This window comes from Perissodus microlepis, chromosome 2 (genome assembly GCF_051167445.1).
Source record: "Perissodus microlepis isolate ML-2025 ecotype Zambia chromosome 2, ASM5116744v1, whole genome shotgun sequence".
Classification (NCBI taxonomy): Eukaryota; Metazoa; Chordata; class Actinopteri; order Cichliformes; family Cichlidae; genus Perissodus; species Perissodus microlepis.
The window spans coordinates 13,975,234-13,988,125 of record NC_140462.1 but is presented as its reverse complement, the minus strand read 5'-3'; the positions used below and the strand labels follow the sequence as shown (position 1 = coordinate 13,988,125).

At 40.6% G+C, this 12,892-nt stretch overlaps 1 protein-coding gene across 1 annotated transcript in view; it reads left to right on the top strand.

Moving 5' to 3' along the window:
* The window catches only part of tsc22d3 (TSC22 domain family, member 3), a 33,551-nt gene extending 23,377 nt beyond the window's left edge, over positions 1-10,174 (top strand). The window contains exons 2-3 of the mRNA XM_084948320.1: positions 7,928-7,979; positions 8,539-10,174. Coding sequence (XP_084804446.1) covers positions 7,928-7,979; positions 8,539-8,808 — 322 coding nt within the window. The 3' untranslated portion in view covers positions 8,809-10,174. The remainder of the gene's footprint in view (positions 1-7,927; positions 7,980-8,538) is intronic.
* The last annotated feature ends 2,718 nt before the right edge of the window (positions 10,175-12,892 follow it).

Genomic DNA, 12,892 nt, shown 5'->3' with positions numbered 1-12,892 from the left:
TTGCTGATAGGGTTTCCAGTAAATCCAACCAACTCCTGACAAGTTAAACCTGATACCATTATTTAGCATCAACGGATGAATGTGTGTAACAGTCAACTTTGCTGCAGATCTACCAGACTGCAGTGGATTTCAGTGAAGCCTGTGCCCATATCTAGTCCAATGTCAGCATTCCATAGTTAGACAGATTGATGGCAGTGAACTCTGCAACCCTTTGATCTGGGATGTGATCCAGCCATGCAAAGTGTCATCCACTAGATCCAGTCTTTAAATGTCACCGTACATACTTTCAAGTAAACACAGAATGTTTTATGAGCATTTTAATGTTGGGTTTTTTTTTTTTTATCTGTCTCGGATACATATTTTTAATTTTAAATGTTTCCATTATCAACAGAACAGAATAAAGTATTGGGTAAACCCATAGTTCCTTTCCAGTTTGCACCCCTGTAGCGTTTTCAGAGATCACTAAACTGCATCCATACTAGTCAGAGAGTTCGCCACCTTTCAGAGTGAACAATATCGTGTGTGTGCGTGTGTGTGCATGTGTGTGCGCGTGTTCTCCTCTGCCAATGTCAGTGTAAATGCACTAAAACACAGATGGGAATCCTAAGGGCTACTGACTCGAACATACTGTTATTTCTTTTGTGGGGGGAAGATTTGGGGCTGGGATATGAATGTTGCCTGACAGGGTTTCACCTGTGATATTCCCTTAACACAGTCCTCTGGGCCTCCGCTCTACTTCAGTATTTTCACAGTAAATTTAGCCGGAACATGTTGCTCGTTAGAATACAAGGTAAATCTTTACATTATGGCCTGAAGCTGTCTGATTTCTGCTGAGTTGCATTCTGGTGCCAGATGCTGCAAAGTCCCCACGCTTGTTAACTGCAATATACTGCACATCACCATTTCCTACAATAGTGCCTGTTCTTCTATCAGTTATGGTGAAAGCTACTGTAAATGAACTGAATATAATTATGTATAGGCTAAAATGAAATATAATAACAATTTCTGGTAAGCAAACCATTCAAACGGACCTTTATGTTGCCGTGGGAAACTGCATTAAGCCAGTAGTCCTTGTCTTGTCTTTTCAATGATAATGAACACAGGTTAGCACCCAGACAGCTGTTATAAAGCAAAGGAGGTTCTCTATCAAGGGACTAATCAGATAGGTACAGTTCCCTACAGATGGTGAGGACTACACATGTTCACGAACGCACACACACCTGTTTGTTGTAGCTTCGGATTTAGTCAGATTGGGCTTTTAAAAAACAAGTGAAGAAATGTTTCTTCTTTATACTATGAAGATCACAATTAAAGCCTTTAATGTAGATAAGTAATCTCCTTAAAGTTGGTATTTTTTTGCCTGTAATTTAGTAAACCTGCTTAATACAGCAGCTGGTGGCTGATATTTATATCCCAGGTGTGTAATTTCTTCCTTTTTTCCTCTTTCTGTTTCACTGAAACTCAATCTAGGATTTACATCATCACTGCTCTTCTGAAATTATATGACAGCAAAAGTCATATTTACATTTTTTCCCCAAAGCTTATTCTTGTTCTGTTCATTTCTTTTAAGACTCGGGGAAACACACAGATTTAACATGAACTGCTCCTGAACTGCTCTGTACAGTAAAGTAAGCAGATCTGGAGGAAAGCTGTCCAAGAAAAACAACCCTGAATGCTGATAGAGATCTGTGATTGTTTGACACTGTGAACTGAGTTAACCCGAAATTCCTCTGCTACAAGGAAATATAGATGGCAATTTGTTAATTTCCAGGCAGTGTGGTAAAATTAACCGACCAGATTATCAGTGTTGACCAAAAGCTTATTGCCTTTATATTTTATTCCCTTAAAATGTGCCACAGACTCCCATTTCTGGATGAAGATGGATGAAGCTTTCTGTCTGATAGCCCTACATATGCACTGGAGATTTGCTTGAAGAACTGGTTTCACATATTGTCCTGTTATGTAAAACCACACTCGTCTGTGTATCACAGTCTACAGACTATCAAATGTCTTGTCAACAGACTGGATTAAATGGAGACAGACATGCGAGACACTTACATGGAGCTGTCAAAGTAGAAAGAAACTAGTTATGCAAAGTGTGGGTTCATTTTGGCGTTACACCTTTAACAACAGCAGTAGCTCTTCAAACATTTACACCCTTTGATGACAATGAAAGCGTACTGCAGTTGACAAGCCCAGCAATTAAAAGTACTTTGGGATTTTTTAACTCAAGTACATGATAAGGCATGTTGCATAAGAGGCAGCTGAGCTAAGTTATATGCAAATCATAAGGAGTTGTGTAATGAGGTGTCCAAAAAACTTGTTTTGTGGTGTAAAGGTTCATTACATTAACAAGATTGTTTCACATCATGGGAGAATGGCCCGATGATATTTTTATTGCACTTATTACGGCCGATTACATGAGGTAAGGAGACAGGCATGATGATTGTTCCCTTCAGGTGCAGTCAGAGAAATACCTTTTGCTTTGTTTGCCTCAAAGAGGCACTCCAGCGATTTAGAGATGAAACCGCTGGCGCCATTTCAGCAAACTGGCATTTTCATTGTAACTCTAAGGCCATTGTATTCAGCCAGATTGGAGACACATCATACAAGTGTCAGCCTGAGCATGGCACTCACAGCTATGGCTGCATATCCAGAGGTTTCGCCAGACCTCAATTGTCTCTTTGTGCTCTGAGAAAACAGCTGCTGAGAGCAAACAACAGCAGAACAGTGAGCTAACACTAAGAGGGCTTTCGACTCTTGAGCAGCCTCTTCATTTGGAAGCCAGAATGGGACAGTCTAAGACGCGTCCTGCTGAAGTTGCCCCTCTTGGGGCACGGCCACCCTCTCCCAGGTCTTTGTGCGCCCTCCGGTTGGCCGAACCATCCCAGAGATTCTGCTGTCACTACCAGCACTTCAACTTTCCTGAGAGACCTATGAGCTACTCACCCCCTTACTCACCGAGTCTGTTCAAGAGGCCAGATCGGCGGTAAGTGGGGGCGGCCGAGGACAGTAGGAGAATTTGTCTTGCTTGTGGTGTGGGGACTTTTGCCAGGCTCGACAGTAACATGTGTCGGTGACAGATGCGCACGCCAAAGGCGGTTAAAGAGAAGACGACCGGCGGAGGCTGGCAGCTTGTCAACATCTAAATGATATAGAGTTGTCATTGCAGTATTTTCACAAAACGACAGCAGTTACAATCCTTAAATGAAATGATTGCTGTTACACTTTTCATAATGTTCAATCTGCTCATGTGGTGAAAAACAGCACTAGAAAAAAATGCTGCAGCTTCAGGCTCATTATCAGATGTACTTATGGAGATTATAAGAGTAACACGTTCGTTTGGGGTGTTATTTTGGACTGTTGCTCGTGGTGACTTTGAAAAATGGATTTTTGTGCTCGCGGCACTGAAAGCGGGAAAAGTGATATCACTACCAGTCCTTGGATAGCAGTGTCAATCCTGTCATCACTCTCTGCATGCACAATATATCACATAAAGAAATGTTACATTCAATACCAGGGCATGAATTTATTGAAACATCTCATGAGAAAGACCAAGGCCATGTGCCCTATTGTTATTCATGGCTCAAGAGTCTGAGGTGATGAGATAATAACGACTGCCTCTGGGTGTCCTAGTGTATGAATGAGTTCAGTGTGAATTCAGTATTCATTGTTTGTAGCTGTTCTTGTTGCCCACACTGTCAGCTTCCTCTGAGATAGCCTCTGGCTGCAACCTTTGGCATGCACGAGTATTGTCGGGCCACACTCTTATCCACGCTATGCATTCCTAATTGGCCCAAAAAGAATTTTTCTTCTGTATATATTTTCTCTGCAGTATTATGAATAGCTTCAATTTGATGGGGAAAAAGTACAACTCCCAAAATGCTGTTCATAACAAAAAGCTGGAAGGCTGGTATTATGTGACGGCCTTATTCTTTTGAAACCATCAGTACAGATGAATCATGGTATTATATAATGGAGTTGGCTCTTGCGCAGGAGACATCTGATGGAAACTGTGGGCCATCGCCTAGCTCCAAAATGACTCAGTGAATTGGGCACACGCCGAAATGGTTAGGCATTAGGTGTTCCACGGAAACACGAGGGTATTTATTTTTTGAAAAGGCAGGAAAAATCTGTATTCCTCTTGAAAGGAGGAATTTAATCACTATTTTCCATCACTTAAATTTGTATCAGAGCGATTCTAAAGCTTCTGTAGTAGGAAAAGCAGGAGACTCAGTTTACACTGTGATCATCTTACCTAATGCGGTTCATTGGTTATACTGTGCTGGAAGGCTCCCCACTGTGTAGGTCCTATCTGTGCATCTCAGCTGAAGACATTCGCTGTGACTCCTTCGTCCAAAATGGGACTATCACTGCTGGGCAGGGTAATTCACCTGTCTCTCATTGCTCGAAGCGGGCTCGATATTAAACCTGGCAGCTGAACTGTCGCAGCACGAAATCTGAGACGACAGGCACGATGGGCCCTAATACCCAGTCAATGTGCTTTCTGCTAAGCCTTGTTAGTCCAACCAGAAGTCAGCCCTTCCACTTTAATTGTTTTGTTATGTAACACAACTCCTTCTTCTCCTCTTTCAAAAAAACAGAAGGAAAAAAAAAGGAATTTGGTTTTTAAAGTTATAAAAAGTTAGAGGTCTGGGATTATTTAATATTTTAAATGCAGGTCCACGTTCTTTAGGCATGTGTGATCATGCAAAAAATATCTTTGGACTCATAATTGAATTATTTTATTCAGACAACGTCCTAATTTTTTTTCTGTCCTTATTTAAATAGACCTAATATCCTTTTGAAAGATATGACTGAAAGGATGTGGATTATGAATGAGCAAAATTTAATAGAGTTGCCCCCCTCAGCAGGGAATTTGCATAAAAGTTATCCATGGTTGAATATTCCACAAGTTGATGTGCTGGTAGAAGAATCGTTATGCAGAGACTCTTTAATAAAATTGTAATTGGCTTATTATCAGTATTGAATCAGATAATTGCAACAACAAAATGGAACATAATGTGACAGCTGAGAAGTGCCGGGAAATTACATTAAAGCTATTAAAACCTGCAGCGAAAACAAGGTCTATTATGCAATAATAGCAGTGGGTAATGCGATGGAAAAAATGGGATGACAGCAGGTGTTCTCTCTCTGTATCCTTTGTAGTTATCCTATGTGACAAATGACTTATTATTTTATGCTTTGTGTGGATGCATTTGTGCTTCATGTGGTAACATGCCCGTTCGAAAAGGTCTCGCCTTAGAGAGCGTTGCAAATTGATGTACTCCAGTAAGAGGTTGTTGATGCTTGATGTAACTACACAGGGGTGGTCAATTAACTTTCCCAAGGGGGCCACATGAGAAACTGGGACTGTTGTAGAGGGCGGTACTAATAAGCTGAACTCAATTTTGCTCAGTATTAATTTTATCACGTTAAAAGCTTGTTGGTACGGCCCTCCACAACAATCCCAGTTTCCCAGTGAGCCCCTTGGGAAAATGAATTGCCCACCTCTGCTATAGAGGTACAGATCACCCATTAAATATCCTGCAGTATGTTGTTTATTGGCTGATACAATGGACTGTAGTGTGATAAAAACTAAAAGGAACAAGAAATTATGTGGTAGGCATATACCATATGGACAAGTAGGAGTTAAGTCCTTAACTAAAAATATAGAATGCCATTTGAGAATTTCCAGAACTGGAAAAACAACCTGGAAATGTCTGAAGGGGTGTACGGAAAATTCCCAAGGAAACACCAGATTCCCCCTAATTAATTTTGTTGCCCAAGTGCACTGTAGTCTACATTTTCACCACTAGAGTCCGGTAGAGTTCAGACATGGACTGATTGGAAATTTACCGGTGGCTAGGACGGAAAAGTACCTATACATGTGCATATGGTACGTGTGGATGGTGCAGGACATTCCGTTAGAGCATATATTGTGAAAAACTCCACAGTATCATCAACCAGTCATGGGAACAAAATGTGAGGTTTTTTTTCTTTTACATGTCGGTAACACTGTCAGTACTGATATGTAAAGTAACACGATAAAAAAAGAAATAAAAAAAACAATCTTCCTAAGAAGTCACATTAAAAAATCACTGGTTAAATAAGTCCGTTTAATAAATTAGCCATATGACAGTATAAGGAAAACCTTTTTGGCTTTATTTACATCAATCGAGGGTTTTAATTTGCTACAAGAACGAGTAACAGTGCAGGCTAACGTGTTCAGATGTTTGTTTTGCACTACTTGTTGCAGCTTTGCGGATTTCGGTCTGTGAGTTCGCAGAGGCTCACGAGAAGTTCAGCAGCGGGGCAGAGCTGACGCTGCCTTCAAATGCTGACGTTTAAGCTCGGCATTTGGAGTAGTAACTGTTTACTAAAAGGGTAATGAAACCTAATTGTTTATCGTGACTGCTTTGCTTTAACTGGTGGACTTTGCACGGCTAAACTATCAAAAAGGTTTACTGAAGAGAAGTGATTCAAGACCCACATCAAGCTTATATTTCTTTAATTTTAAAGGGTTATGATTGCTTATATAAGTGATACAAGTATTATATACCATATATATGCAATAATTATCATATAGCCATGTTAATGATCTGATAAAACAGATAAAAGGAAGGATGCAAAATTAATGCATTACTTTAGTATTTGGGATTTTTATTAGTTCTGAACGTCATTGCATCATACTTATCCTGATTATACTGAACCTGCAGAGGAAAAAACATAAAAAGTAGTTAAATGAAGACCAAACACATAATCACTGCTACAGCCAGTCTTATGATCAAGGTATTGAATGATCACTACGTGACCTATGGTTTAACTATTATGTCAAAAAAACAACAAAATGCTGAGGTCGTGGCTGTTTATCAATCTCACACTGTTCTTGTTTTTTATCATGACACTGGAAGGCACCAAAAAGAAAAAAACTGCCCCCCTCCCTCCACCCCTCCTTCTCAGCTTATTTGACTAATTTATGCACGCGTCATGTGACGTCTGAACGGCAGTCGTTCAAATACTGGCCGGTGGCAGAAATAGCATCAGACAGTCGCTTGTAAAAATCCGCGAAGCTGACAAACCCGACACAGCACTGCGCTTAGCCCGAAGCGAGTTAGTGCATCGTTGCTAAAGACGAAACAAACCCGGATCCCTATTTAGCTGATCAACCAGCCGCAAACGTGGCGAGAAATATTATCCAAACGAGTCTGGTACTCAACATGAGCACGGAGATGTTCGCTAAAACACCAATGGAGGTGGCCGTCTACCAGTTGCATAACTTCTCCATCTCTTTCTTCTCCTCTTTACTCGGAGGAGACGTTGTTTCGGTCAAACTTGACAACAGGTAATTATCTTTGCGATACGGTCATCAAATACTTGAATACGGTTCTTTTTTTTTTTTTTTTTATTAATGTGTGAGGTTTTACCAAACGTTCGTCTGTTTTGTTCTTTTTCTTTTATTTCGTCATTATGCTTCAATACTGAACGCTTTCCCGGTGGTTCAAAACAAATTTATGTGCTCGATTTCTGATGTTAGAGTTCCCAAATGCTTTCTGCTGAGCTGTGTTTCTCTCTGCTGCCTTTGTGGACTTTGAACAGATATCTATTCTGCGCTATTTGCCTTATCGCTAGCTGGCTGCCACATACTCAGTAACAAGGTTACACTGAAACCTAAATAAAACCCTAATCTGACTCCAAAAGCAATTAACGTGTAGTTTATGCTTGGCAAAAGTAGCCAAAATACCAGCGGAGCAAACGGTTTTCATTTCCGTTTGGAATGCTTTCTGTTTCACCTTAGTAGCCCAGGGAATTCCCAGAATTGGAGCGACATGTTTTCTTTGTTTTTCTTTTGTGGAATATGAGGTGACTTGAAGAGTTTTAAGTTGCAGAATGTTAATTAATGGGCTCTATTCCTTCTCTTTTGCAGTGCCTCTGGTGCTAGCGTTGTGGCCATTGACAACAAAATCGAGCAGGCCATGGTAAGCTAATAACACACCAGCCACTACACCGAGATGCATCACACATGCATGCAGTGCACAAGTAGCATAGCTGTTTCCTTCAAAGTGATAATAACCAGAAAGTTAAAATGTTAATTGTGTATCACAGTAGATATTTTCCCTCCCTTTGCTAGATTTCTTTACTAAAGGTTAATTCATACATCAGAACAGTTATAATCAACGACCGCCCAAAATACAGTTATGTAAAATCAGCTCTGTGAAGTCTCTAGGAAGTCCCTGCAATGTGACCGTAGCACAGGCTGCTGCACGCTTTATTGACGTGCAAAGTAGTAAACGTGCAGGAATGTGCACCTTTGAGTTAAGTAACATGTGAACTTTATTGTGCCTGCTAGATCACAAGAAGTACATAAAATGAAATGAAAAATAAAATATAGTAGCGGATATCCTCTAATGGAAAAACTTGGCTGGCAAACCCAGTCCTTCTTTTAGACTGTGCAAGCAATCAAACCAGCCTCGCAGGCCGTAACAGTTGCTCTGTTTTATGTACCTAAACTTAATCTCTCTTCTTTTGCTATGACAGGACCTTGTCAAGAACCACCTGATGTATGCAGTGCGTGAGGAGGTGGAGATCCTCAAGGAACAGATCAAGGAGCTGGCTGAGAAGAACAACCAGCTGGAGAGAGAGAACTACCTGCTGAAGAACCTAGCCAGTCCAGAGCAGCTGGAGAAGTTCCAGTCGCGCATCCCGACGGATGTGCTGTTACCCCTGGACAATCAGAACATCCAGGGCACTCCGGAACAGCAGCAGCAGCAGCAGACCTGCAACCACAGCACTGGTTCTGCTGTATAAGTGGCTCTGCCTTGGGGCGGGCAGAGCCACTGTCTCTTTCCAATTCTGGACCTCCATGTGAATGAAAGCGTCATTAAATCGCTGCCGCAGAGATCTCTTCAAAACAATGAAGGTGAAGCATCTGGGCTTTAAATGATCGATGGGACACAAACGAACTGTTGACACTGATAAGCACAGACCAGAACTGAAGACGCTCTGACCGGTGCCATGTCAGGCCCGTCCTCTGAAACCGTCCAGCTTTTTGTCATGTTCCCTCTAATGTAGACGAAAGTGTTAAGAGTAGCGAGAAGGTTCTGACTAGACACAGTCGAGAACTTGCTGACAGAGGGCGGCTTTCCCTGCCTAACCTAACCCTTCCAATAGGTGAGAAGGTGTTGATCGGGCTGGCCCTGCAGGTGCTTGACTTGGAAAAGTGTGGAGAGTTTGCTCTTCCATTACTCACAGGAAACCCATCTGAGACGGCCCTCCAGGTCTCAGTGAGAGGCGCCCCATTGCGTGGATTTGTCTCAAAAGCCTTGCAGCAGTACATTTCAGCCACATAACAAAGACTTTACCTGTACCGACAATGTATTGCTGATGTGCTTGTGTACATCCGAGCATAACACCAATAATTAACAGAATAAGCTGGGCAACAGAGGTAGAGGTCAGTACAGATTAATGTTTTTAGAGCTGGTGAACCGATCAGTATACTGTTAATGATTCAAAAAGTGTAATTTTGTATTGCCTGCAGTTGGGGCTTGCTGCTTATGGGGGAAAATTAATCCTGCTCTGTTTTTGTTTTTGGAACAAAAATCAGTCGTTTGTAAAGTAGGAACATTGTGTTTTTTCTTCAAACGTTTCTTTTTTTTGTAATATATGGTGCATATCTGTTTTCCTAACTCTTGACGGAATAACTACAATGTACATAGAGTTTAAAAGTCCTGAGATTAACATAGTATAGCTTACTTGCAAGCAGACACCTGCATTTCTCGCTGCAGATGCACTCCTGACTGTAGCAGCGTCGTCCAGCATCTGGCCTGTTTACCTGCTCAGATGCCAACTCGAAAACAATGGCATGACAACAGTGCCTGTAAAGAAAGAGAGGAACGCATTCTCACACTGTCCTCAGTTGCTGCTGCTGCTGTTGTTGTTTTCTAGCTACCAAAGACTTGTTATGTTTTCCACACAACAGCAGACGCTGAGCAAACCAGGACCATGTGCAAAACTTCACAGGGAGAAGTCTTCGTCGTAACTAGAGCTGACCTTTGTATTTGTTTTGTAAAAGATGACTGTATTGTTGCTGTAATGTATCCTCAAAAGAGTTGTTCACTAGATGTTTGGATACGACTGCACATTTGCAATAAACCTTGTTTACATTATAAAATAAGCTGACATTGTCGCTCTCTCTCTTTTTTTTTTCCTAAATTAAGTCTGCCCTTTGGTTCATACTATATAGTGTCTGTAGGGCTGGTAGTGTTAGTACTAAGAATATCATCCCATCACTAAAATGTCATGTGGTGCCATCACATGCTTTTGTTGCTGAATTTTAGTAATAAGAGTGGGATACTTTCAATAATGGCTATCTTTAAAATGGATTTCCTTAATGTACGTGATGTGAAGTTGCATACTCTGTAATGGAGAAATCTGAAACTGGGAGGAAAAACTCAGTAGCTGCAGCAGTAGACTTTATTTTCAGGGGCAAAAGTTGAACAGCTGTGAAATCCGTTCATCTGAGTTTCAGAGTAAACAACCCTTCAACTTCTGTTCAAACTAGCATGGCTTTCCTGGAAGTTGTAGCCTCTTCATCTCAGTATCTGAATACATTGATTTTCTATTGAATTCTGCGTGCCCTGTTTGTGTTTGTCTGACAAACAGCATGTGATTTGTGAAATTGTAAAATGCATGGATCTCTGGGGTACTACAGCACAAGCTTGTGTTTGCTATTTATGGCTGCTCAGAGTTGGAGTCTTTTACCCATTGACAATTTGAGAAAGTAACTTATTACTCACTCTTTAATTTTTCCAAAGTCAAAACCAGCACGACCGCTAATGACAACGAAGTAATAATAGTTAGGTTGCATGCGGATTGGAATCTGGCAGAGTGAAAAAACAGTTTGTCCTAGAAGCATTTTCCTTCAGACGGACTGGCAGCCAGTCACAGCAGCTTGTGTGCAGCTACACATGTTGTGGCTTCCCTGGTACGCAAACTAGACTTGCATAGTTGAAATGAGGAGACATGTCTCTGGCCCACAACCATCATCACGGATCAGATTTCACTGTTGTGAACACGGCATTGTTACCAGTGCTTCCTTATAAACAAGAGACTGTGGTCTTTCCAGGTGTTTTGTGTCACAACAACCGATTTTATGTGAGGTGGAGGGTCCTGATCAGTATGTCTGACATGCATTCTTCATTTAATAGGTAACAGGAGGGAGGTGCAGTTTATTGACTCGGAGGGCATTTATACTATGTAAAAAGGAGTTTGGAGACAGGTGTCTATTGACTTCTTTTATACAAGAAAATTAGAGTCAGATCCATGCAAATATGAATCCCTGTCAAAAGAAGCTGATGGATCCACTACAGCAGGAAGTGGTGCCATAATTTAAGCACACTTGTGCTAATGGCCGGTGCTCTGTAGAGGAAAAACTATATTTGGCAGAGTCAGTGGAGTCAGCATACCAAAGAGTGCAGGAGCTGAAAAAAGCCTGAAGTCGATTACACCTTTGGCTTCATTTACCATAAGGTTTAGAAACACTATGTTCTGGGAATAATGTGTTCATTTAGGAAAATTAGGGCAAATTAACCATGAAGATTTTTGTATTCATACCTCACTGCATCAAATCCATAAAGATCTAACCCTTATAATAAATCATAATTTGCCATAAAAAATACTGTATGTCAAACATTAATCTCTTGGAGGTAATAATCTTACCAGTCTACTTGTAGAACATGTTCTGGTTCTTTTATTTATTGACCACATTTCAAAATCTTCCACTGGAATTTCTAACGAAAGGAAGAAAACTAGTCCAAATCAAAACATCAGTGATTCCACACTACTTCCCTTGGAGTTCATTTTAATATTAAAAGCCTGGGAATAACCTTAGGTGTGGAAGTAATCCTTAGACTGCTTGAACCCAGGCGGCCCAGAGACGAGCTTGTGTTGGATTACCAGTGTTATGCAATACAACAAAAAAAGAACATCTGTTCCAGATGGAAAATCGGGGGTGGCGTTGGGATATGTCAGATCTGCCTCAGTGTGGTCGGGGTTGCATGCAAAGGGATAATTTAGACGGACTGCTTTTCATGCGAACGTATACAACTTGTGCGTCTCCTGAATGTCAGCATATTTAGCACGACAACTTTAAAGTCAGAGTTTAATGAAAAATATGTCAGATTTGGACTCCGTGTCATACTGCTATGCAGTCTCATGCCCTGCACATTTTTGTAATACAAACAAAGAGTCGCTCTGCTTTTTCCAGAAGAAGCAGTTCAGAAGAGTTGAAAATTGTTGACGACAGATGGTTATGTAAAAGAGAGAAAAAAAATGCTGTTTTGCTTCTGCACTTCTGAAAACTGTAGCGTGAAGGATGAAAGACTTTATTTATTTCTCAGCTTTTTTTGTGTGTGTGTTTGTGACAAAGTGGCTAGAACGGAATTAATTTGCCAATTGTCACTTGCATATATTGTTATTTTGTGTTCTGTTATTTTACAGTCAGCCATAATGCTTTAATTTAGACATTGCTGGTGTAACTTCTCTTAACACACAATATCCCGGGTTTTGTTTGTGGTAGCAGTAGTTACATTCTTTACATCTATGCATGTGTTTTAAAGCAAACACTACTAACCATCAGATCATCTGAATTTTCTTCTGTTTACACGCACGTCTGGTAAATTATGTTTCTTTATGTTGCTTTGGTTATACTTACCATCAGTGTTGGTCAAGTTACTTGAAAAAAGTAATCAGTAACTAATTACTGATTACTTCCCCAAAAAAGTAATCCCGTTACTTTACTGATTACTTATTTTCAAAAGTAATTAATTACTTAGTTACTTTTTAAAAACACGATTTACAACCTGAATAGGTGATAAAGTGATAGATCTTTCAG